The sequence below is a fragment of the Alligator sinensis genome, unplaced genomic scaffold (genome assembly GCF_000455745.1).
Source record: "Alligator sinensis unplaced genomic scaffold, ASM45574v1 scaffold502_1, whole genome shotgun sequence".
NCBI classification, from domain to species: domain Eukaryota; kingdom Metazoa; phylum Chordata; order Crocodylia; family Alligatoridae; genus Alligator; species Alligator sinensis.
Genome location: NW_005841896.1, coordinates 2687887 through 2715641, shown reverse-complemented (window position 1 = coordinate 2715641; position 27755 = coordinate 2687887). Strand labels below are relative to the sequence as shown.

Here is a 27755-nt window from a genome sequence, read left to right as displayed (position 1 = left end):
GGAATGGGTTCTGATTATGTTTCATAAATAACTTAATTTATTTATATTATTTGCAAATGAACAAGTAAATAAAAACATATTATTAGTATTAGAACAAATAAGATGAAACAGTACTAACTGCTGAATGGAACCTAATTCCGAGTTGAAATCTTAAATTGTCCAGGAAGGTTGTTTTGATCTACAATCATAATTAAATACAATTCTTATTGAAAATCAAGCAAAACAATCAATGGCAACTGATTAGGCCTGAAATAAAATGACTGCTCGTAGGAATCTTTGAGGCCTTCCAGTAAAATTACAGAACTACTATGACAAGAGACCAAAGTGTTTTTTAATATGGAGAAAGGAGGTACCTGAAAAAAAAAAAAATCACTGGATATTTGTTTTGTTCAGTCAATGTTCACAGAGCAAAGTTCTAACCCTGTTTAGACAGACACTGCTCTCCTGAGGAACACCTGGCAACTCATCTGTTTATTTGTAGCAGTGGCTCATTAGGGCTGTGCAAAGCTTTGGTCCCCAATTCAATTCAGTGGAGATTTGGCCAAATTCGGTGGCCAAATCTCTGATTCCGAATCGAATAAGAGGAGCCCCTTTAATCTCTCCGAATTAAATCAGAAAGATTCAGAGATTTGGACATATACACAGCTTTACTTATTTTTTCTATGTGCCTCTAGGTAGCAGGGGCTCATGAGTGCTACGATGCTGGGTGCATGGAGTGTCCCACAGAAGCACTAGGGGACTCCCCAGCATGCTCAGCAGCAGACCTGGAAGTGAACCAGAAGCACTTCCGGGTCTGCTGCCCCTGACGCCCATCGCCAAATATGAATCTGAAGATTCGATGCCAATTTGGAGAATCAGCAATTTGGCCATAGACACAGCTTTAAAAGTTTTTTCTACATACCTCAAGGTACCAGGTGCAGCTCATGAACGCTGCGATGGTGGGGCAGATGGAGCGTCCCACAGGAGCGTGGAGGGGGCTCCCCGCACGTTCGGCAGCAAACCCAGAAGTGGACTGGAAGTAATTCTGGGTCTGCCACCAAGCACACCAGGGGACCACCCGCAGGCAGCTGTGGCAGTGAAGATAGTGAGTGGTGGGCAGCAAGCAGGGACCGCCCACAACTGCTGGCAGCTGCATTGACAGCAGGGAGGGAGGGGGTGGCAAGACAACCTGAAGAAACCAGCAGCAGCTCATCTTGGGGGGGGGGGGGGGGGGGGAAAGAGGATGTGCCCAGCCATGCTCTCTGTACACATCACATATGATTTACTCCAACCCCTTGCCTGAAGCAGCATCATCTCTATACAAACTATCCTATATGCTGTACAACATCTGAGCTTATTGGTAGGTATACAATGTTGCACTAATGTATCTACAGTATATCTGGTCTGGGAGTTTGTTAAGAGCAAACAAACTGTCTCAACATGAAAGTAGTGAATCTTAGTACAGCACAAGATTTGTCACACACACACACACACACACACACACACACAGTCTTGTGTCCAAAACTTTTTACCAGCATAACTTCAAACTTCAGAAGCATAAGCTATATTATCTTGGTCTTCCACTGTCTCTTTTCCCTTCTTACCTCTTTTACTTCTGTTTGTCTTAAGAAAATATAAAAAGAATTGTATTTTGGCAACAGAACCTGAGAGCTGTTATCTAAATTTGACTTCTTTTCTTCCTTAGAAGGACATCTGATATAATGAAAGACTCAGTAAGAATACTAAAGGAATAATGGAAAATTTTTAATATGAATACTTAATTTGTTCATTGTTTGTGCTTTTATTTTTTGGATTTTGTTTTGTTTTTGTTAAGTAACTTTGAAACATTTTTGTTTGGCAGGAAGAACAAGTGAAAAAAAAAGTATCTGGCAACAAAACCCCAGCCTCAACTTACTGAAATGTGACAATAAACAAATCACAAATGGTATAAGATGCAAGGTAACAAAGGGTAAAAGGGAACAAATGGTACAGGCAACCCCTACTTAACACTTTTTCCTTTAGCACTGTTTTGCTATAATGCTCATTTTAAACTGATACTTGATTCCACTTAGTGCTCAGCGAGTTTCATTATAATGCTCATGGTCACCAGCATGGGTCATTTAAAATGCTTGCAGTCACCATCTTAGGTCATCAAAAACTTTTGGTTTCGCTTAAGGGGTCATCTAGACCCAGCCCTCTTTCCTGCCTATGCAGGGGGTCAGACTCTATGATCTATTGAGGTCCCTTCCGACCCTAACATCTATGAATCTATGAATCTTAACGCTCAGTTTTTCAGGAACCAATTAAGAGTGCTAAGCGGGAGTTACTTGTATGAAAGTACACTGTATTAAAACAACTGCCCAAATCTTGATGTGCTTCAAGAATCTATTTTCTGAAGGGGAACTAAATCACACTGCACTGTGTACAGCCTTAGATGCAAATGTTTTAAGGTTCTGAAGCAGAGAAAAACTTGCTCTAGGATAACTTTGAGGCTTCTGGAGAAAAAGGGGATACTCTAGCAAGGTCTCAGGTGCTGCCAGACATTTGTGCTGGATAGGAGAGGTGCATCAAGCAGAGCTGGCACCCTGGATAAAACGCTGTGGGAGAGGGAAGGCAAGATTTCAAGATGAAATGCATGGAGAGCATGCATGGGTTCAAGAGCCGAGTTGTACCCAAATCAGTAGCCGGCCCCAGTTCTGGCTGCTGTCAGCCAGGAGCCTGGGCTGCTCCCATCAAGCAGCTGGGATGCTGCAAGCGGTGCTGGGAGCAGCCCAGGCTCTGTGGCTATCAGCAGCTACCCAGAGCCGGGGCTGGCTGCAGCTGGGAGGCTACAAACAGCTACTGTCCTCCTGCCCTGGCCCTGGCCCCAACTGTCTCCTGGCCCCAAGCTCCGGAAAGGCAGCAGGTGCCAGCACTGAGCCCATTGGGGCTGGGGCCAGGAGGCAGCAGCTGTTTGTAGCCTCCTGCCTGCAGCCGGCCCCGGCTCTGGGTAGCTGCTGATAGTCGCAGAGCCTGGACTGCTCCCAGCAGAACTTGCAGCATCACAGCTGCTTGACGGGAGCATTCTGGGCTCCCAGCTGGCAGCAGCCAGAACTGGGGCCAGCTGCAGCCAGGAGGCTGCAAACAGCTGCTGCCTCTCCGGACCCACCGCGCCAAGGAATGCTGACCCCGATCCAATTGGTTTCTATAGTTATTCAATATATAACAAAGGTATACATATATAACTATTCTGTTACACTTCAAAACATCTACATCTCTGTGCACTTCCCCTCTGCCCACCAGTTTAATCAGACTAACTAGCTCAAGACAGCCACCTAAAATTACCCATTCCCAATGTACATATTTTGCAGTTATTGCGATATTTGAGCTGCACAAGATGACTGAAAACATTAAAATGATAACAGATTTTAACAGTCACCAAAGGTAACACCACCGTGTTAATCAAAGGGTACCAGAAAGTCACAGGCATTATATAGATTTCATAGATTTTGGGGTCAGAAGGAACCTATTAGATCATCAAGTTTGACCCCCTGCCCTGGGCACTGGGCAGGAAAGAGTGCTGGGGTCAGATGACCCCAGCCAGGTGTTTGTCCAATCTCTTCTTAAATACCTCCAAGGAAGGGGATAGCACCACCTCCCATGGAAGCCCATTCCATATCTTGGCAACCCTCACTGTAAATAATTTTTTCCTGGTGCCCAATCTAAAATTTGCTCTCCCTCAGTTTGTGGCCATTGTTTCTAGTTATCCTGATGGATGATCTGGTAAACATTGTATCCCCGATTTCCTGCCACAAGATCACCTCTCAGCCTTCTCTTGTGGAGGCTGAAGAGGTTCAGGTCCCTCAAATCAGTCCTCATAGGGTTTTTCTGTAGGTCTTTAACCAGACGGGTCGACCTCCTCTGATGAACGCTTTCCAGGCTATCCACATCCCTCCTGAAGTGCTGTGCCCAAAACTGGATGCAGTACTCCAGCTGTGGCCTGATCACTACCACATGGAGGGGAAATATGTGATAATTGAAAAAATAAAAATTACCCACTGCACAAATTAATCTCCATATAAGCAGTTAATTCCCCAAATCTGAAACTGTTTATTAAAAAAAATCATTTTCCAGATAATAGAAAGGTATGGGTAATCTGTTTGGCCCCTGGTTGAAAGTGGAATAGTTTAGAAACTATTCCATTTTGATAGATTTCTGATATTGTTTCCAAAAACGAATTAGAGAAAAACAGCCAAAGTATCTGTCCCTCACAAAATAATTCTATCCAGTTCCCTAAATACATTCATAAGTTACCTGGCAAGGAAAATCAAATTTGGGAGGCTTTCTTAAAAAATGCTTTTTCTTCCATGACACTACTTTTTCCTCTCATTTCCACCTCTTACTTAATTACTATACTTTTTCAACTTGCTGTATCTAGTTTCTTTTAAAAAGTTTCTCCTTTCCTTTCAACTGCATCTCCATTCTGTTATACAAAAGCAACTTTATTCTCTTATGTTATTGTTGTCTCTTACTGCTGTCCTCCTCTTTCAAATCTATTACTTAGTATCCATTTAAGAAGTTACCTTTGCAATACAAATAACGAAATAAATTTACTCTTTTGTTCTGTTGTGAAGTAAGTGTCAGACCACATCATTGTCACTGGAAGATTAAAAAAAATCCCTACTCAACACCTGACAAGCAATAAAGCTCACACCTGTATGTAAGACTGTTTCCATTCTTAGTTGTATTTATTTTATTGGTTTTCAACTTCATTATCTAAAAATGATTCTTACGCACAAACAGAGCACTTGGAATCCCTCGGATTAAAAGGTATCTCCAAATCAGTTATGTTAGTTTATTGAGGGCTAAGATGGGTCTATAACAGTGATTCTCAATTAATGCCTGTGAGACACTTACAGGGGTCCCACTATGCCCCCACTTCCAAACCAAACTACCTCGCTGCACTTTTCCATTTCCAGGGAGCAGGCCTAGACTGGGAATCAGCTGCAGCAATTTTGGGGACAGAATCACAGTCTCTTTAGGACCCAAAGGTACTTGCCTCTTGTCCGGTAACAGGTGAAAGCTGTGACTGTGAAGGTAAGAGTGGCAGGAGCTGGCAGCTAGGGCAACCTAGTCCTTTCTCCCCTATGCCCTGGGAAAGGTAGGAGGCCCCATTCCAAGAGGTTATTCCCAAAGGCAATATGCAACCAGGGCTTGCTACCAAGCTATGCTACATGGCATGAAGCTGCACTGTGCCAGCCAGACCCTTCCCAGAACAGGGACTCAGCTGCCCTGCAAAGGCATTTCCATCCTGAAGGAAGAACCTCCCCCTCTCTATTTTTAATGGGCTGCCTCTTCACTTTTATTTTCCTCCCTGCTCTCCTTCTCTGGACAATGTGCTAAAAATGAGCAGTTTCCACCAAGCTGGGGAAGCTCGTGGTTTTATTGTTAATCTTATGAAATATAAGTTTTTGCACCCTCATTCCTAGACAGAACCTCATTTTGCATTAACAACAAAAAAATCAAATTTCTAGACTTCACACTTACACCCCTAAGTGCCATTTAGACACCTTTTGAGTAAAATGGAATCTGACCCTTTATCTTATAATACTACTACTGGGTCTCAGGGTATTGCTCCAGGGATAAATACGTTAAAGATCTGGGGTGTTCAGACCCCACAGTGACAGAAGCCATCATAATATCTTTCCAGAGCAGTAACGTTCAACAGAGACACTGCTCAAATGTTGCACTCATTATAATATTATTGTTATTCATGCATTTTACCTGTTTGTTTAATCACTGTGTTTCTGATCACATTATTTTTTATGCACTATGATAAATACACTATTTTTAAATGGGTGCCACTAAAGTTAGAACAGTTATGGAAGGGTGCCTCAAATCGAGAAAGGTTAAGAACCATTAGTCTATAAGAAAATGAGGCCACTGACCTGAAACAAGAAACCAGGGCTGCATACAGATGTTAAAAAAAAAAACCCACTAGCACTTTAAACTCAGCACGCCCTTACACTGAGCCTACCACATGCCCAGAAGAGGCACTGTATTAGTTGGACCTGCCTCGCCCACTGTCTGTATAGATCAGGCACTGACTGAATCAGCTCTTGGATAAAAGCACCAAAGAGCCCTGCTAAAGCATGCAATCTATACAGACGCTGCAGAGTGGGCTTGAACTAACACACTGCTTCTTCTGGTAAAGGACATTTTTTTTCCAAGTCAGCTGGCATCCTAGGTTTGCAGAGAAAGTCTATTTACTGTATTTTTCTTACATTTCACATAGAGAAATTTTTAAATTTTAACCTTCCAATAAAACATTTCCTACCTGAGGTGCATTTGTAGCCACTAGAAAAGCATTTGTCCGACCTGGGTGATCATAATCGTGCATGGCAGCTGCTACATACAAAGCCATCAACTCCAAGGCAGGAATATTTGATGCCATGCACGCATAGCGGTTATCAAAAACTGGGCAGCTTTTTGAGGAAATATAGGTGACTCGCCCAGGGGTCATCCCACTATCTGCATCTGAGGAAAAGGAAAACAGAATAAAATGTTCAGAACATTCAAGAAAAATTCTTGCATTTCTGTCTTCAAAACAGTCCTAAAATATATCAACCAACACATTCCATTGCTCATGCTGGCGATTTATAGGAGCTTTGTTGTTTATAGAACATTAATATTTTATAGTTTAAACTGTTTATCAATTTGAATCAAAACCATTAGATGCATTAGATGTTTCTGCATAAATGAGTATAGTTTTTATAGTGCTAGTATGTTGTAAAATTATATTGAAGTTTGCTGCTTGCAATAGAAAATCCAGAAACGAAAGAGAAAAGAAGTCAAGCTACACCGTGACATCTTCCTAACCTTGTGCAAGAAACATAACATCATCCCAAGGAGCCTTGTCATCTGCACCCCTTTAGCTAACACACACAACTCTATATATGCAACACAACTACGAAGGAAAACTTCAGAAAAAAACCCGAGAAATTCTTCTTCACCTACCCTACTCCAAAAGGGATCAGTTTAAACCAGACATACTTATGTTACTAAATGAAAAGACATACTTGGCTACTATGCAGCAGAACCAAATGTACCACCAAAAATTTGATGACAGCCACCCAATATAAGAAGAAAAAGTTGAATCAGTCATCACAACAGGAGCCATCTCACAAGCACTGCACCAGCAACACAGGAGAGAATCAAGATAGAAGCACCCTGAACACCAACACCATTAACTTATGACAACACCTCTCACCCCACTTTGAAATACCTGTACCCTCCAACGGTCTGAACTTTTGCCCACGAAAACAACCTGACAAGATACTCACGTAGAGAATTAGAATTCTTCCACAGACTGCCTGAAGAGTATTTTCAGTACCAGGACAGAACCACCTTTGACAACCCTCCTATCATAACAGGTAAAACAAAGAACAATAAAACACTGGACTGGACACCTCCCAAGGACATAACCCCACACTGGACTACTACATCAACTGTTTCAAGAAGAAAGCTAACAGTGAAATTCTCAACAAATGTCATGACCATGACAACGTTTCTCCCTCAGAGAGAAAAGTCATGCAAGTCCAAAAACCCAACAACAAAATAGTCAAACCAGTGGACAAAAGTGGAACTATAGTAATTCTCAACCATCAAGACTACATCACTGTGGCCAGACACATGACACCAACTATGATAAAGAACTTGGGGAAACCAGTATTTGCTCTAGAATTAGAAAATATTATCAAATCCTTTCCCCATCAGATTCAGGAAAACCTACTCCACCATTAATCCCCAATTCTCCTAACATAGGAACTTTCTATGTGCTCCCAAAGATTCATAAACAAGGTAACTCTGGGAGACCCATCACATCCAACAGCGGTACCCAATCCGGATTCATAGAAACTATCCTGAAATCACCTGTCACTCAAATAGTAAGTTTTCTACAAAATACAACAGATTTCCTCAACCAGATCCTGAACACCAGCCACCTCTCCAAGAAGGCCATACTAGCAACCAGGGATGTCATCACCCTGTACACTAGCTTCCCACACGATGAAGGCACAGCAGTCTGCCTGAAATGCCTACAAGAACATGGACAGCCATCAGATTTGCAACAACATGTTGCACAAATCATCCACCTCAACCTCACCCAAAACAACTTCACCTTCAACAATCAACACTTCCTCCAAACCATGGGCATAAAGATGTCCCCTCAATATGCCAATGTCTTCACAAGTCAACTGGAGAAAGAATTTCTAGAAAAGTGCACCATCAAACCTGCATTATATGTGCAGTACATAGATGATATTTTAATCAAGGGAACTGAATACCTGGGCTCACTTATTGACTTTCACCCTAGGTTTAACAACTATTACCCCTCAATCAAACTTTCTCTGGAATATTCCTATACTAACAAACTTTTTAGACACCATGATTCACATTTGGGATGGCCATACTTATGTCCACAAGACCAGCAATCATCCCAAGCACACAAAAACACACACAATCTACGGTCAGGCTCGCAGACACCACTGTGTCTGCTCTGAAGAGAAAACAACACCTACTTGGCCAGCCTTAAATCTACCTTATACAATGGGAATGACCATTTAGACCATCTCAAATGACCTTGGAAAACTTTACGTGCTAATACACACATCTCATTCAAAATGAGAAATGTACAGAGCATGCACAATAGCTGTTTTTAGAAAGTCTACATTAATTCTTGCTCAAGTACTGGAATACAAAGATTTGCGCTGAAATATCTATGACTTCACATTCACATAATTTAGAAGGAACTTTGCTGAATCCTCTTTAGAGGAAAGCATGTTTATTCCAATTAAAAATTTACTATAGCAGGGTTGGCAATGCAAGGTCCATCAGATAGTTTTGTTTGTGCCTGTGCCTGTACCAGGCCAGGGCAGCAAGAAACTGTGCCAGGGTTGTGTAGCTGGAAGCTGTACCTACGCCACTGCCACTTCTACCCATTCCCTTCCCCCAGCTGTCCCTGCACTGCAGCCAAAAGGTTGGGGGGGGATGGGTAGAACTAAAATTAAATAAATAAATAAATAAATAAATAAATCAGAAGATGTATCAAAACACCAGAATTAATTATTAAGAAAACTCCACATACTTGGGGGCTAATTTCATTAAATTTTGGGGTCTGATCCCTGAGTTTTAAACTTTTGGTGCACAAGAATACTGAAGATGTGATTTTGTAATCCCCATCATCCAAGTCTAATCTCTATCCTTAGACAGCTAGTAAAACATTTTGTTAAGAGAAATAAATAATAGTATTTATAAATCATCATAGAAAAATTGAGTGAAATATATTTGCATGAAAGAATATGTGGTAGATCCCTCCAGTTACCTCAGTTGAGAATAGGTCATAAAAATGGCAAATAAGATTCAGGTGTTGAACATCACTTAGGCCACAGGCAGATATTACATGTCCAGCACTAAATACACTCTATTAGCAATGCAAAAAGCCATTCAGACAGCTTTTAGTACAAAAACATGAAGCTGCCACAAAATGTTACCTCTTTCCAACTGGAACTCCCACCAGTTTTCTAGTGCTACTTTAAGTTCTGTGCAGTTACATGTGGTGCTATGAGGTATGGCTTTGTCCTCCAGTATCCTGGAAGGCTTTGCTCCTCACCCTTTTCCCCACCCCATGACCCCAGGGAATCTATCTGTGACCAATGCTAACTTCCCAGAAATTTTTCATGCTTAATATTCTTACTCAAATTACTACTGAAATGCACAGTAATAAGAAACCACATGAACAATCCCACAACATGTTGAAAAGTAAGCATATACACATACAAAGAACAATATATTTAAAATTCTCATCTTTACTCTTACTTCAGTGAAGAATCAGTGGAACCATCTGTTGAGTAAATTGCTATATAATATGAATAAGGCTGTCAGAATATGATCCTAAACAGCTACCCATGCTAATAAAAAGATATCTAAATGAAATATTCTGAGGAGCAGTTTACTTTAACAAAAATTTACACCCTATAACAGAGAGTAAAAGAAAAACATTAAAGGGCTCTTTGCACAACCATCTCTAAAAATCAATGCATTTTTCCAACAAGGAGTATTAGTTTTTTAGCATACGTCAATTCCCAGTTATTTAATGGTGTAAAGAAGAGCCAAAAGAGACACCCAAACAGATGAAGTAGCATCAGGCCCTTAGTCTGCATAGAGACTGCACCCTGTAATCCTTTGAAAGGGCTTATTTTTCCAACAAGGAGTATTAATTTTTTAGCATACGTCAATTCTCAGTTATTTAATGGTGTAAAGATGAGCCAAAAAAGTCAACAAAAACTAGAATCTATAGCTATGGAAAAACTTTAGATTTACATAATTTCAGACCCTGTATCCCTTGAGAAAAATTTAATTAGCCAAGTCATTATCTATAATAATTTATTAAAACATGAAGCTGCCATTTTTACAAGAGCCTACTGCAATTTATGGAATATTCTGAATACATTATTCTGAATTTTGTTATAAATACGTATTTATGAATACATACATTATGGGCATATCTACACATTCATTAATATGCTTTAGATATTGTGCATTTAGTTTAGTATTTCCTTAATGAAGTACTAACTAAATGTGTAGTACCTAGAGTTACCATGCAGTAGCATCGGTACAGTTATTTAGTGGTGCTTACTGCGCATTAGCCTAATAACACTGTGCAATAGGATTTTAGCACGATTTTTGCCATGACACACTACTGGGCAATGTTATTAGGCTAATGCACAGTCCAGTATGTACTTATTATTACATGAAAAACTGAGTTTAAGAACATCATATTTTATGTAAAACACTTTCAGACATCCAGATTGACGTACAAACCTAATCTTTAAAAACTGCCTCCAATGACATTACTAACTTCACAGCTCTAGCAACATTAAGCTTAGTGACATGAAATCAGTGCTGTTGTCAGTATTTTGATCACTGTGCTGTCTACTGTGCTGACATCAGCAAGCACAGTGCTGCTGATCAAGTGAAGCTGAAAATTCAAAGTTTCAAATACAGTTTGGCTGGTGGCTAAAATTTGCCAAACTTGGGAAAAACCTAGGAGACAGAGACAGGGCAGCTACAGCAAAGGAATATGATCCAAAGAAGGAAAGGTCAATGGCGAGAATTATTCTATTCTACCTTGCTCAGGGTTCGCTACCTTGCTTTTTTTTTTTTTTACTCAGTCTTAAGGGTAAGATGGCAAACTTAAAAAGATAGATGTATTCATTTAATTTTCAGAAGTTGAACAGGGTAGAACAGAATTACATTTAGGTCCCTAAATCCATGTAGACACCCAACAGATGGAGTAGCATCAGGCCCTTAGTCTGCATAGAGACTGCACCCTGTAATCCAGAGCAGTAAAGAGATAAAGCCTTATTACTGCTCCTCTTCTGACCATTAGCACTATTATACATCTGGCCATTAATAATAAAATGCTATTTGTCTAGTGTTAATAATACTTTTCAAATCTGAGATACTTCAGCATAGTGAAATAATGGATTTTATCACTTTTACTTGGGGGAGAGCAGTAGGAGTATGATTTTTTAAAATAATTTTCACTTGAGAAAATTGTAGTTGAAGGTCCATAGGGTGCATCCAGATGAGCGCACACGTGCCTCTTGCAGTGTCTCAAACCAGTCTGAGATGTCACAAGAGGCATGCTGAGAACAAAAAAGATGTTCCCTGCGTTGCATATTTGCAGCATGGGCTCAAAATCTGATGCCTGGATTTCCAGGTATCAAATGAAAACACGGCAGAGAAAAGCAGAGCAGGGCACGGATCCCCACAGTGCCCTGAGGCAAGCCAGGCCTTACACCTCCAGGAACTCTGGCATCCAGCCAGAGCATCTCTATGGTGCCCCCTGCTGCTCTAGCATGCTGTGTTCACGTGCTGGGGCAAGCAGGAGTGGTGCAAAGCTGTCACCGGGGCACTGTCCCCAGTAAGTAGGGACTGGGGGGCAAGAGGGGGATTGTGAGGTGGGGGGCAGCTGTGCACATGTGGGGGTTGTGTGGGGGTGGCAGGGGACTGGTTGCAGGCATGGGTCCCCCACAAGGCCCACAGCCCTCCTCCTCCCCTACAGCAGCAGTGGCCACGGGGCACTCAGGGCCTGCTGCGGCCAGAGTCCCCAGCGGTGCAGCACAGCCCTGATCACCTCAAAGCTGGCACCACTTGTGCCATCTGTCGTGGGACCGCCCCAGCTCAGCATGGCACCACTTGGGGCTGTGTGGCTTCAGGCAGCACCAGGGCCACTTGGGCTATCACCTGGGGGCCAGCACCACTCGTGGGGACTGCGTGTCATGCCAGGCTGGGTCCTGCCTTCACAGGCCCCATGCCATATTCGGCTGGGCCAGTTCCATGGAGGCAGGACCTGGCCTGGCCCAACACATGGACCCCACAAGTGGCAGTGGCCCCTGGGTGACAGCCCTAGTGGCCCTGGGCCGAGCCGGGCTGATCTCATGACAGGCAGCACAAGCAGCACCAGCTCTGAGGCAATCGGGGCTGCATCGCACTGTTAGGGGTTCTGGCCACAGCGGGCCCCAAGTGCCCCATGGCTGCTGTGGGGGTGAGCTATGGGCTCTGCAGAGGGGGTGGCCAGTCCAAGTGCTGTGCAGGGAGGCTGCACCCTGTGGGGCAACGGAGGACCCACCCCTCCTGAGCAGTGCCCCCACACAGCCCCCCCACACCCACAATCCCCCTACAATCCACCCACAACATCCATATCCCCAAGCCACCCATACAAACCCCTCACCCACATACCCAGACACAAACCCCAAACTGCCGCATAAGCCCCATATCCCCACAAACCCTACACCAACCCACAAACTCCCCCACCCCACCTCCAAATTGGTTTACACTTGTAAATACATCAATAAAACATTGCCCAACATTGCCCAAATAGATCAATAAAGCATTGCCTTCTCTATAAATAGTGGTGTTTTATTTTAATAGTGGAAGAACATTATTCTGGGTATTTTAATGAGAGAATTTGGGTTTCTTATCAGAGAATTTGCAATTCATAAACAGAGCACATCAGGATCTCTGCTGGCGAGACCCATGCAGAGGAGCCTGTTTAGGGCCAGCAGCTGGAGGGCAGATGAGGTGGCTGACCTGTTAGCCATCTGAGGCCAAGTTCAAAGTGGGCCACCGTGAGGAGCACACATCCGGGCGATAGCTGGTCCAAGGGGGTAGATGCTGTCGCAGCTGGCAGCAGGTCACAGCCAGGCAGCAGTCCCCACTGCTAGACTGCTGCAGTGGGTAGAGGGTGCGGAGGCCACTCCAGGTTAGGGCTGCTTCAGCAGTCCAGATGGCACAAGGGGTAGCATCTCCAGGTACCAAGTGGCTGGGCCTCAGAAGCTCCAGAGGGCAAGCAGCCCTGAGCTGCCGGCCAGGGCAGGTTTTTATATTGCTGGGGCTGCAGATCCGGGAGGAGCTGGGCAGGGTTATTTTGCCCCAAGTGGCACAACTTGCCCCACACCAAAGTGCATGTCTGGGCATGTGTGCCAAAGCAAAATTCCCTGGCTCAAATTCGTCCCACTCCTATTTGAGCTGCTGCAAGCGCACGTGCCTACATGTGTGGCCCCATAAGGGCCAGCTGTCTATAAGGAGGCAGTAGCCGATACATCCAGGATTCAGTTACTGTAACGGTCCTTGGTGGTCTTAATGTATATGCTCCTACTGAAGTCAGTAGGGGGAAAAAACAAACAAACAAACCCCTCAACTTCAAAGGGGATGATATTTTTCTGTAAGCCTAGAAATGAGTGCACTGGTAAAAAAACTGAGCAATCTTTTATTTCAGCAATTAATAAAACACATGTTAAACACCTTGTTGATTTAAATACTTAGATGCAAACTCATATTATCTGCGAATACTAGATCTCTCCATTTTTGTTCTAATTTAACACACACAAATGTAAAAATAATCAATGTCCCCACTCCATAGACATGTGCATTAGTTGACTTACACAAACAACATTGCAGTGGCACACCTAGGAAGTTTTTCAGAGCTGCTTGATCGGACAAAGACTCAGTATTTGAGCCTCATCAATAAAGAACATTACATTATTTAAATAATTCAACTATCCCATTGGCTTGTTTATAACTTGGCTACTAAAAATATCTATCATTATTAATACTATGAATATTAGTCTTCAAAAGGAGGCTAGACAATCACCTAGCCGGGGTTGTTTGACCCCAGCATTCTTTCCTGCCCATGACAGACTTGATGATCTGCTTAGGTCCCTTCTGACCCTACCAACTATGAAATACATTTTTCTCCATTTTATATGCATCATAAACTCCCTGCAACCTAGACAGAAGGGTGGGTGTATGGGAGGTTTTGCACGGGCTGCAAGAAGGGAAGTGTCTTTGACTATTTGAAGGTTCCTTCACCTTGGCTTAAGAGAGGGAGTGATTAAGCTGGCAGCTGAATAAAAGAGCAATTGTTCAGATAACTCATCTCTCCAAAAGCACCCCCTTTCACTCTAAATGTGGTTGTTTCCTAGATGGGCAGAGGGCTGGTTTCCTAAACCATGTTCAGTCACCCTGCAGCTCAGTTGATACCAGAGTTGTTCTCTTGCACCTCTCAGGATATTAGGATATTACTTGTTCCCTACTCTCTCCCAGTCCAATCCAGGGTAGGAGCAGAACTTCTAAAAACAATGTTCTCGTAACATCTGGTCAGAAAAGAGGCAATACCTTTCTATCAACCCATTTACTTTTTTTTATCTACAGAGAACATGGTGCAGGAAAGAGGGAATCCCAACAACGTACTAGTATCATATTTGGAGAGGCTGATGGCAGCCCTCAAGTAATGGAAGTAAATAAGAAATGCATGCTGTATGATCTGTACAATTTATTACTATATAATTTCTATGTGAATTAATAAAATCATGGCCCAATGAAGCCTCATGTGTTGCATCTTGTCTTTATTCCTGCATAACTGGGATAACATAAGGTTTATCTAGCAGTGCTGACTTAGTGTTAACTAAATAAACAGCAATGAAGAATTGGCTTAAAAAACTAGCCCCATAGTATAGTAAAAGCTCTGTTATCTGACACCCCCTGGGAATGGGGGATGCTAGATAACAAAATATGCCTGTTAATTGAGCGGCCCAAACAGGCATCCTTGCCTGTTAAGGCCACCACTTCTCCTGCTGCATCCAGGGTGTCACCGCCCCTCCCACAGGCCAGGAAGGCGGGCCCGCGCAGCCTGTTATGCCCCCGGGCCATGGGGGCTCGGCAGCACAGGCTGCTTTGCCCTGGGCCGTGGGTGCTCAGAGAAACCAGAAGTGCCACAGTGGGCACTTCTGGTTTCACTTTACCATGCAAGCTGGCACACCGGTTAATAGAGCATGCCAGCTTGTAAGGTGCCGGTTAACAGAGCTTTTACTGTACTAAGGACTATTTGGATTTTTCCAAGCATACTTAGAAAAACAAGGGCTGCTTAGAATCTGAGTGCAACTGTCCCTCATTCTCCTCCTTAAGAATACTTTGTTTGTTGTATTTAACTGCTTAACCTAAGTCTTACTAATGCAAGCTTTGTTGGATAGATTAATATATGAATATGTTGACTAAAATAGGATTCTCAGATGCTCAGGACTTTCTCATTTTTATGCTGGAGCCATTAACAGAGTTCCAATTAAGTTAAATTATTTAACATTAGGTATTTTTAGTTTGAGAAGTTTAATTTTCCAATTAAACAAATAGTGATATAATGTATTTCAACTGTGGCAGACATGCTGACTACAGCACAAAATGTTGGTCTCATTCAGAAGAGGAAACATCAAGGAAATCAGCATTCTTGGATAAAGAGCCAAGCATAACAGCAATTACACAATAAATTACCATAAAAACAAGTTTCTACTGTTAGTAAATGATAAGTACTGCTACCGTCTTAGTTTTAAGTTTTAATATCTCTGTAAGAAAAGCAATTCTTACCACATTCTTATTTTTAGCTTACTTTTCAATGCATTCATAATAATTATTCTAGTTTGGTACTAAAGATAGAAACAAAACAATCAAAAAAAATCTAAATAAAACAAGAAGTCAGTACATACCTACATCACTTTCCCTTATATGTTCACTGTGAATTTGTTGAAACCCAGGAATGGGACGTGTTGTGAGATACCATACTGCATGAAGAACATCTGTAGCATGTATACGATTATGATCTAAAAATCATCAAAATATTGAAGAAAATATGAAGAGCTTGCAGTTCATTAAGTATTCTGGGGAGAACTGGACCCCCATATAGTTCAGGTTGCCAAACAGTTTCTACTATAAAAGATTTTATTTGGGGTTTTTTTGGAAAAACTAGCATCTCTACTACCAGTATTTTCAGCAAGACTTAGAAATTTAAGTGAGAGACAGTCCTACACCTTCACCCTTTTGCTCACCCATGAAATTCTATTCAGATCTGGCAGATACACAAAGGGAAATGGGAATTTAACTGTTTGTATCTCAGAAAAATATATAGTAGCATGACAAAGTAAAAAATGGACATGAATACCATAGAGTAGGGTCCTCATATAGGACAATTAATAGCTATGATTGTGTATTCACCATATTTACATTTTTTTAAATTAAGAGTTGAATGAAAAATACAATAATCCCCCCAAACAAAATATTAAATAAAGTATATCAAAACAATTATTTATATTCAAACGACCATAAAACCCATAAATTACAAGGGCAAAAAAATTTCATTCTCTCAAGCAAATGACAGAATAAAGTATAAGAGTTCATGGTGTCCAGAAATACTCTCTTTTGATCATAAACGAATTAGATGTAATTAGGGTTTAGCATAATGAATACAAATTTATAAAATCCAAGTGTAAGGATTAAAGCAGAAATTAGTGAAGTGTTATCCAGGATAATCTCTTTATATTGCTACTGAATAAATTGCCATTCACAGGGAACTGTATCTTGCTACTGAACTAGTTGATGTCTGAAGAAGTTTACTCTCTAATTTTTGTTTTGTTTTATTTTTTGGAATCTGGCCTTGATTGCTGGCTGATTGAGCCAGAGTATTCTTCAGACTGGTTGTTAGGGAATGAATGTACACAAGGCTCTGTGAAAATGAGTAGTACCATTTTTTGTTTTTTTTAATGAGGCCACTGTATTGACGTGGTCAAGTCAGAGGGATGCATTATTTGTTCAGGTTGTAACCTACAAGGGGTGTGGGAGCCCACTTTAAAACTATATGGCTTACTAGTGGATGGAAAGCCTAGGGCAAATAAGAGATCAAGGCAGTTCACCAACTGTGTTCACTAGTGTAGGAGGGCAATGCTGATATAGGGACCCCAAAAAGAACCCATAGTAGGTAAAAAGAAAATTGTTGCCAATGCTGCTGTTAGTCCTATCCACAACTGGTCTTGATTTACTGGACAACTTGCATAACTCCACTAAAGAACATCAGCCAAGGGAAATCAGTAAGGCTAGAGATACCTATTGGTGGGGTCCCTCAGAAAACAGAGACGTGAGCTTCACAAGGAGACTGCTTACCTTTAAAGCATACAGAAACATAAGGGTTTCCTAATGTTCAGAAGTCTGAGGAAGCTAGCTGGCTAGAGAAGACTAGTAAGGAAAGGCAAATTATTCGTCCATCGGACTTAAAGAACTGCTAGTCAGTCTTGGAATAAAAAAGAAAGGAGAGTTCCACAAGGATTGGAGAGGAGTCATGGGTTTCAAAGGCTGCGAGGATCACAGCTGTCTACCCCCAAGACTTAAAAAAAGCCAAAAGGGGCTAATGGTTAGAAACACCTTTCTGGAAGGGCAAGAAGAATCCATCTCCCACTCTAGCCTAATATCCTGAGAGGTACACTGCCTACATCCCAATCTGTAACAGCAGGGAAAAATTCCCAAATTTCCTCCGGTCCCCTGATCATTGTCACATTTTTCCCATCCATGCAGGCACTAATAACGCTCTCAAGGGTGACCTTGGATAGTGATTACAGTACTCTGAGATAAGTGGTGAAAGAATTATGGATAAAGGCAGTGTTTTCAAGAATCCTCTTGGTCAAGCATTAAGATCCAGGAAGAGATGGACACAGACAGGAGGCTGAATATACACGACTATAAATGGCTGTAGACATGAGGGCTGTGACTGCTTCATCCATGGAATGGTCTTCCACAAAGGGGACTATTGGGAACAGAGAGGTCATAGGAGAGACAAGAGGGAGAATTATGGGATAACCTGACGAACTTCTGTGATTGATATACTAATGAATATTAAGAATAAACAGGATGGACTACAAGTTTTAATGCACAACTAAAATTGAAATGGCATCTCATAGCTTGATGAAACAAACTGCAGGACAGAAACTACACTCCAGTCTCTCTCTCTGCAATTTTGTTTTGTGCAAATTTGCTTGTATGTGAAGACCTTATCTATACCAGAAACTCGCTTTGTGCAAGAAATATTCGATCTTATGCACAGAAGCATACAACGTGGCTATGCAGTGATGCGAGTGAAGCATTGTGGGAGGGTGAGTGAGACGGGTATGTGACACCATCACGCACTTGCCTCAGTCTCGCATCATCCATTGTTCTGTGTGGTGATATGCTACTCGCACTCATATTGTGGGGCATCTATTTGCCTTTATTACTGAATGTCGTGAAATGTTGTCAAAGTGACCTTAATTTAGTGCATCTCCTAACCCCACCTCCTGAGCCAGCCATGAAGCGAAAAAAGGAGGCTGACATGTATCCCTATTAATTACATATAATAATGGATTTTTATGCAAATTCGCTTTATGCGAGGTTTTTTTGCAACGCAACCCTCACATAAAAGAAAGACCCAAGTGTATAAAGAAGAGATCGCTTGTTCAGGAAAGACAGGCAAAGGTAAAAAGGGAGAAAAAGCTATTATAGTATGTTTATTTCTTCTGAAATCCAGCAGGAGGTTTGTAAAAGGTTAGGACCCAGAATGCAACTAATCTGTGCATGGGCAGAGTCATAGAGAGAGTGCCACTAAACCAGGAAGATTAGATATATGAGGCCTTTTAATCAATTAACTGAACTCACTGGAATGCAGGATTGCATTGAATGGACTGGTTGAGAACGTGAAGGTAAAATGGCACGGGTAAAAATGATCACAATATGACAGAGCTCATGATTCTTAGAAACAGGAGGGAGAATATTATAACCAACACAACAGACTTCAAGAAATGTAGGTAATAGTTAGGTAGAAAGAGGAGGAGGAATTTTAAAAGCAGGGTAGACAAGTATCTTGTCGGGGCAAAATCAAGGATGAATTTGATGTTCTCCTGAGGCCCTCTTAAGCCCCAGATCTCTGACACTGTTATAGGCCTAATCAGCTAAATCAATTAAAAATGTTTCCATTGCCTTTAGTAGGTTTGGGTTCAGGCTCAATCTGAATAAAACTTCTGAACTATTTGTACAAATTTTACTAGATTCTATTTAAATGCAAGGGGCGGTGGGGGTGGGGAACAACAGGGGACGACACACGCTTAATTTTTAAACTGTCATTTTTATTATAGTATATTAGTCTGATTTGATAAGTTTTGAGACACACTGTTATGAAAAACAAACCCAATCATCATACCTGTAATATAAAAATCAGACACTGGGTATATTCAGATATAACAACCATACTGATATCAAAGGATACCAATATAAGCTGTTATAGTGCAATCTGCATGACTGTAGTGATACAATTGCAGCAAAGCTGGTACAGCTTCAACCTTATTTCATTCTGGATCAAAGTTAGGATGATTTAGCTAAACTGGACTCCTACAGGATCATGAAGATGTAACAGCAAGATCATAATAACTGTGTGCTCCCAAGTGGCTCCCTTTTTAAGAAGTGTATAAAAGATACATTTGCCCAAGTCCACTGCATACCTGTAATTTTGGGGGTAAAATAAACAACCATAAATTCATGTTTTGGAATAAATTAATAAATATATATAACATTACTTACAGGGAATATCTCTGTAGCCATTTTCTAGTGCACGAAAGTAGTTCATGAATTCTTGAGTTGGGATTTTGAAAATTTCAAATAAACCAGTGTCTTGAAACAAAGTATATATTACCTAAATACACATTGAAATGAATTTTAGTTTGAGAATGTTCAAGGGTCTAATAGTTTCATTAACTTAAATAAGAATTATAGAAGCAAAAATATTCTCATTATTTACTGACATACCTGATCAATCATCAACAGCTTACTAAGAAATAATGACCTGCTAATGTAGTTTAATGGAATTCCTCCCAACAAAACAAGCAGACCTGAATTTATTACAGCTTGGATTTAAAAAAACAAAACAAAACAAACAGCTAAAGAAAGTTAAGAACCTAAATCTTTGAAAATCCTGGCCCAAAACTTTAAAATTGTACCAAAACTGTGCATAGGTGTATATACAAGCATACTATAAGCATAGTCTTCAAGTACGATGTACGGGACTTCAAAAGAGGTCCTTCCAAAGACTTTACATTTTAAAATGACCCAACATTTCAAACCCAAAATCACCTGCCCAAACCATTTTTTAATCTTTTATCTTCTCCAACAAACAGATGTGTTTGGCACTGTGATGTTCAGACTCACTAGAACTAATGAGCAAGAGAGCTCTCAACAGTTAAGAACTAGAACTAAAACATTCCGTCTCCAAGCTACCTGGTCAAAAAAAAAAACCAACCAACACACAATAAAACACACTTTTCTCTATTGTAGCTGTTATTCTTGAGGATGTGTTGGACATATACCTATCCTACTAGTTAATGTATGTGGGCTGAGCCAGAAGTTTTTGGATATAGAAACTGTAGGGCCAAAGGACTTCCTCTGCTTGCCTTCATGCAGCTGTCTTTGGGCTAGAGGGTAGAGTTTTCCCCAACTCTCCTCAGTTTCTTCAAATCAAGACCATGGCTGTATTGGAATCCAAAGGAAAAGGAAGGAGGATGCATCAGGAAATATACCTCTGTAACAGAAAGGCTATGGAAAAGACCAGAACCCTAACTGAAAATTTCAATTTGTCCAGGGCACTAACTGGGCTGTAACATAATAGTGGTGGATGGGTTGTACTCAACCTGGCGAGATGTGAGCAGTGGGGTACCCCAGGGCTCGGTCCTCAGGCCCGCACTGTTTAACATCTTCATCAGCGACTTGGACGAGGGGGTGGAAAGCATGCTGTCCAAGTTTGCTGATGAAACTAAGATGTGGGGCGAGGTGGACACACTTGAAGGGAGAGAGAGGCTGCAACTAAATTTAGACAGACTACAAAAGTGGGCAGACAAGAATAGGATGGGGTTCAACATAGACAAATGCAGGGTGCTGCACCTTGGGAGAAGGAATCCACAGCATACATACAGGCTGGGGAGTTCCCTTCTTGAAAGCACAGAGGCGGGAAGGGATCTTGGAGTCATTACGGGCTAAAAGATGAACATGACCTGCCAATGCCAGACCACAGCCAGCAAGGCCAGCCATACCTTGTTATGCATCCAAAAGGGGTATTTCAAGCCGGTCCAGAGAGGTGATACTCCCCCTCTATGCGACTCTGGTCAGGCCGCAGTTGGAGTACTGCATCCAGTACTGGGCGCTGCACTTCAAAAGGGATGTGGCCAGCCTGGAGAGGGTTCAGAGGAGGGCCACCCGTTTGGTGAAAGAGCAGCAGGACAGGCCCTACGAGACTGAAGGACCTGAACCTGTTCAGCCTCAGCAAGAAGAGGCTGAGGGGGGACCTGGTGACTGCCTACAAGCTCATCAGGGGAGATCAACAGCAAATAGGCAGAGCCCTTTTCTCCCCAGCACCACCTGGGGTGACGAGGAACAATGGTCATAAGCTGACGGAGAATAGGTTTAGGCTAGAGATTAGGAGGCAATATTTTACAGTTAGGGTGGCCAAAATCTGGAACCAACTTCCCAGGGAAGTGGTCCTCGCCCCTACCTTGGGCAAATTCAAGAGGATGATCACCTGTCTGGGGTCTTGTGAACCCAGCATTCATTCCTGCCTGTGGCAGGGGGGCCGGGTAGATGATCTGTTCAGGTCCCTCCTGACCCTAGCTACTATGAAACTATAAGAAGAATATGTGAAAGGTAATCAATTTTGAAATCTGGTGTGAGGACACTGCCTACCATTTTTTTTCTTTCAACATATGCCACAAACAGCCATAGCAAATACAAAAGGAAACGGCTTACATATGTCCAATGTAAATAGTTTCTGTTTGCTTTATTGGCATGAAGCTTAAGAGAAATAAATGGTAAGTGAATATCTGGTTGAGTTGGAAGTCTGAAACCACTGTGGTGAGCTCTCAGCAAGTCCTTGGAAAAGCTTTATTTGTAGTAGGCCTACCACCATATATTGAAGTCCTCCTACTCTCCTGGCTAAAGTTATAGCAAATACTAATGCCATCTTGTCAGGTAAATATAACAAAGAGCAAGTGGTCATAAGTGCAAAAGGAGGTCCAGAAAGCATTTTAAGTACTAGGTTTAAATTTCATCAAGGGAACAGATTTCTAAAGGAAGAGAAAACTCTGGTCCAATTTTTAAAAAAATATTAATTTTGGGATGCAAGAAAGCTAAATGCTTTTGCACTTACAGCTGAATTGGTGAAATGACTACCAATGCACTCCTAAGGAACTAAGCATTCTGTTGCTTTCAGCTAAAAGAAGTGGGCTAAAAAGTCTTAAATAGACATCTGAATAGCCCACATAAACAGCTCTGGTAGAGCCCTTTCTCCTATTTGTAAGTATTAAATAAACCTGCTGAGTACAACTGCTCTCTAAGTGGTTCAACTATTCACCATCTAGACTGTGAGAAGATAACTGTGGGATAGGGTGGTAGATTTTGGCTGAGATCTGAAACGCATTTTCCCAAGACAAGTGGCAGGTGAGAGTGGCTGAACAGATTACAGTTGAAGGGTGGAAAACTGATCATGCCCTGGTCATGTGGAAACTATTAGGATATCTTTGAATTGTAGAAATGAATGTACTAGCTCTGAGTGTCAAGGCAGCTAGAAGGCATCTCTGAGAGAGTCTAGACTCTAACCCTCCTGGACTATACACTTGAAGCATTTTTTATTTTGTTTGTTGCAAAAAAGGTCACCAAGTGAAAAAATGTAGTGCAAATGAATCTCGCTGTGTCAGTTTTCTGAGACCAGTCTGTCACTAAGATGATCTGCAAGAGCACCATATGTCACTGGAAGATGACAGACTAAGAGTAACAGTTTCAGTTATAAAAGGTCCATAACTTTTGTATAGGCTCCTGACACAAGGGGGAAGATCAGGTGCTGACCTGCCTCTTGGGATGAAGTAAAGTCATCATATACATCATCCACAACAAACTGAATCACCAAGTTTTTGATGCGAGAGAGGAATGCCTGGCACACTCAAGGCTGACAAGGTTCATTGGGTAGATGTGATATCTTTTATTAGACCAACTAAATAGTTTGGAAACAACATTATTTGCAAGCTTTCAGGCACAAACACCTTTCTTCAGGCAATGGGAGACTGCTGCTGTCTCTACCCATCATCTTCCGAACTTCCATTCATTTGCATTTTCACAGACGGACTTCTTGTTATACTTTAGGTACTTTTCTACCTTGGAGAACACACAGAACTTTTTTCCAGCTATTTAGTTGGTCCAATAAAAGGTATCACATCTACTCAAAGAACCTTGCCTGCCTGTGTCCTTAAACCAACACTGCTACAACCAGCAACCCTGGCACACTTAATTATTCTTCATTATTCTTCATTTTAAAATGCCACACACCAAACGTGGGAGGCACTGCAGCCTCTCAGCCCAGCTGGTGCCCACCCCCCAGGCTGATGCCTAGGGACCATGGCCTCCTCCTGCTCCCCTGCCCCCCATCAGTATGCCACTGCTCCCAGCACTTCATCTGGGAGCCACGCACCTTCGAACCAGGCGAAGCTGGCTCTGTGCCAGTACCTGGGGTTCCCAGCACTGTAGCCAAGAGCTGCCTACCTTCAGGATGAGTCAGACTGGCTCCAAGCCAGGATGCACGGCTCCCAGCACTGCAAGCGGGAACCGTGCAGCATCAGGCTGGGCTGGCTCTGTACCTCATGTGGCTCCCAGCTGCAGTTCTGGGAGCCCCACATGGAGGCACAGAGATGGCCCAATTTGATGGCATGCAACTCCCCATGGCTCCTGGCACTCCAGTGGGAAGCCATGTGCCATTGGGCTGAACCAGGCTCGCTCTGTGCCTCCACACGCAGATCCCTGCTGGAGTGCTGGGAGCCCCATGTGGCAGTATAGAACCAGCCTGACCCGATGGCACATGACTCTCCAGGGCTCCTGGCACTCTGGCATGGGAATCCCCGCTATCGGGCCAGGCTGACCATGCCACTATGTGGGACTCCTGGCATTCCAGCTAGGAGCCATGCACCATTGGACCAGGCCAGCTGGCTCTATGCTGCCATGTGCAGCTCCTGGGACTCCACTGGGGAGGAAGGGGTGGCGGCTCTGCCTGCAGTGGGCCCCGAGCACCCCAAGGGCCCACTGCCTGCTGCTGCTGCTACCAGCGGTGCAGGCTGTATGTGATGGGTTGCCCACATGCACATCCCACCATACCTACCCCCACACCCACACAACCCCCACAGCCCCCAAACACACCCCACCCCCACACAACCCCCCCCCACAATATACAAAACTAAGACTTCATTTTGAGCTATTATGCAATTGCCTGTATATATACTATGCAAACGCACATAAATCAGGACAGAAATATTTTTTGAAATAAAATGTTATAACAGATGTTTGATTTTTAGTATATGATTTGAACTTTTTCTGCTTCCAAGATGGCACGCCCCCCCCAAGAGTATTTCCAGGGGCAAAGGTCTGAGGTTAGGGGACAGGACTTCAGTCCCAAGATGGTGGCCAGGGGGTGGGGCACATCTCTTGCGGCCCTTGACAGCTCGCCAGAAGTTGTCAAGTGGCCCTCCAGTCAAAATAATTGCCTACCCCCTCTTGAGAAAAGACCAAGATCCTGATTCAATACAAGAGCAAATTCAGCACAAACAGCCAGAAGGAACCAAAGAGGGTTGGGATAGCTCTACTCCTTTAAGACCTTAGCAGAAGGAACATGCACAGCCTCTGCAGAATATTACTAAAATCAAGTACACTAGCTGCATACACATTGACAAGTGGAATGTATAATGTGAACAAGCATTCAGAAATGAACAGCTGTGGTGTGAGGGGGGTAGAGGAAATATTGTGAGGTAACCAGAAGTCCATCTATTTGAGACTTTACAGGTTAAAACCAACTCCTAACTGGCATGGAAGTGGAAGATAACACAGATCATGAAGCAGTAGGGCAACAGATTACCTGGAAAGCAAAATGCCATTTAAACAGTGGGCCATGGCATTCTTGACTAGCTGAGGTTTCTGGACACTAAGACATAAGACTATCTAAACTGCTTTATAGTTGGTTGCTCTCATTGTGAAAAAAGCATAAGTTATGGGTGGCATAGATTGCATCTAAACGAAAGAATTGTATCCTGCAAGCCCAGCACAGATGATAAAAGGAACCTAATACCATTGCTATCGCTTAGGCAACAAGGAGGAGCTGAAGACCCAAAACAGACAGAAATTATATGCTAACAAAAGGCATGCACTATCACCCAATAAGGAAACTGGGATAACCTCTGCTGGGTTCTTCTTGGTTTTTGCTTTCTCAGTCTAACATTACAATCCATCTTGCCTTCATTGAATCACAAGCACTTATTTCAGTCTCAACAGAACAGTAAGTAGTCAATCAAGTGCGGCAGCTGCATCTGAAGGATCTACAGCTGAGTATCAGCTGCCTACAATATTTTAGAACCCTCCATTTGCAATGGAAAGTGGAAAAGTTTGAAACATTCTTAGATTGTATAGCAGTGAGTTTTAGTCTTGAACTGACTACTAATAAAGTTATGTTCCATGAATAAACTACAGTCAGCCTCACAGAGGGCAACAATTTTACATAAAGGAGCAAGCTGGCAACTGCAAGCCCTCATTCCAGAGCTTTAGGCAATATTTCAAGTAGAAATTTGAGACATCAAATGCTTCCTGGTAGAAAATACAGAGATGTCCTCTTTCATAGCTGGACTTCTTAGGTTTGTCTGACCTGCTCTTAAAAACTTCTGGAGATAGGAGATACAATCTCTTTAGGTAATCTGTTCCAGTGTTTAACAACCCTCCTAGTAACAGGGTTCTTCTTACTATCAATCTAAACTACCTTTGCTACTTGTTAAGCCTATTGTTCTTTGTCTTGTCCCCTGATGCCACAGAGAATGGTCTCTGACCTTCCTGTTTATAGCCACCCTTCAGGTATTTGAAGACTATCACACATCTTCCTTCAATCTTCTATTCTCCAGACTAAATAGTCCCACTTCCTGAAGCCATTCTTCATAAATTATGTTTTCCAGTGCTCTAAATCATTTTTGTTGCTTGAATGGCCATTATCCTCTCAGCATGCAGAACTATATGCAAAACTCTAGTTTCATTTTGTTAAAAGATGAATACTGTCATTACACACAAAGGGCTTGATGTGAAGACCAGTTATTCTGTCAGGTTGGAAATATATATATACAAACTGGTAAAATTGCATATCAGTTTATATAAAATACATAAATATTATTAATGTTTTGTATAACATGGCTCATTCATCAAAAACAGCAACAAACCTGGCTGAGGATCCTTCTGGACTTGTCTCCCATTTCTTGCACAAGATCAAAAATTTGGAAATTCCAATTGTTCATCTTCTCCATTAGTGAGTCATGATCTATTAACATCACTTCTAATGAGGGATCATACTCCATCTGTATGGGAGAGTGAGAGAATGTAATTTCTAAAATGCAAATGAAAACCAAATTTGTCAATTATATTGAACAAGAAATAGAAATTAAAATGATAAATTATTATTGAATGTTTTGCATTCTATTGGGCTGTGGAAACTCCCTTTACATTTATTTTGTCCACCCAACCTTTTATGTCTTGGAATGATGTCATGATATACTTTATACTTGATGGATCAAAAGCAGTGAACATTGTACCTTTGAAAAAAAAGGGTCTATTCATGCCAGAATAAACAGCTCAGGACTTAACTTTACATATTTTCTAGCATATTGAAAACAATTTATTCACTTATGGCCCAGCAGCTGTCACGACTTTTAATATATTGTTAAGAATTATATGCTTCTATTTTTTGTTGTTGTTAAATCAAGGCTGAAATAGAAATAATGAGATAATATTTTATCTAAGTTAACAAAGAGCATCTTCCAACTTTGTAAAACTATAGTTTAAAACAGCTAATATTGATAAAAGTAAATGGAAATGGCAAATACAACTAAATGCCACTGTACAACCTTCTATTCTGAACCTTTTTTATTTTTTGCAGTTTTCTGTATTCATATAATCAAAGCCAGTCAAACTGTCAGAGAGCACATTTCTTTCTTTCTAAGGCTTCTTCTACCCGTAAGTCCTTGCTTTACAGCCTCTAATATCTAACCAATATAGCATCTACTCAATATGGCATATATTTATATATTGCCAAAACGTGAGGACAGATGCAATACTATACTCAAACTAAAACTAACTCTGGTATCTGTATGACACTTTCAGCTCTATTCGCTGATTAACAAGGGTATGTCTACACCACTTCCACAGTGTTCCTCAGCAAATGGCCTCACCTACCCATTCTTATTATTATTACACACACTCCAAACCCAGAAATTAAATGGTAATTAAATGGTAAGACCATTCTGGGGGAGATGTACCTACATACACATACACACAAC

At 41.9% G+C, this 27755-nt stretch overlaps 1 protein-coding gene across 4 annotated transcripts in view; it reads right to left on the bottom strand.

Annotated features, from left to right (window-relative positions):
* The window catches only part of PDE3B (phosphodiesterase 3B), a 165021-nt gene that overhangs the window by 14754 nt on the left and 122512 nt on the right, over nucleotides 1-27755 (bottom strand). For all 4 annotated transcript variants that reach the window (XM_006018231.1, XM_025197420.1, XM_025197418.1 and 1 more), the window contains 4 exons: nucleotides 26643-26777; nucleotides 19948-20059; nucleotides 16062-16175; nucleotides 6296-6495 (listed from right to left, as the gene is read on the bottom strand). In XM_006018231.1, the coding sequence (XP_006018293.1) occupies nucleotides 6296-6495; nucleotides 16062-16175; nucleotides 19948-20059; nucleotides 26643-26777 (561 nt within the window). The remainder of the gene's footprint in view (nucleotides 1-6295; nucleotides 6496-16061; nucleotides 16176-19947; nucleotides 20060-26642; nucleotides 26778-27755) is intronic.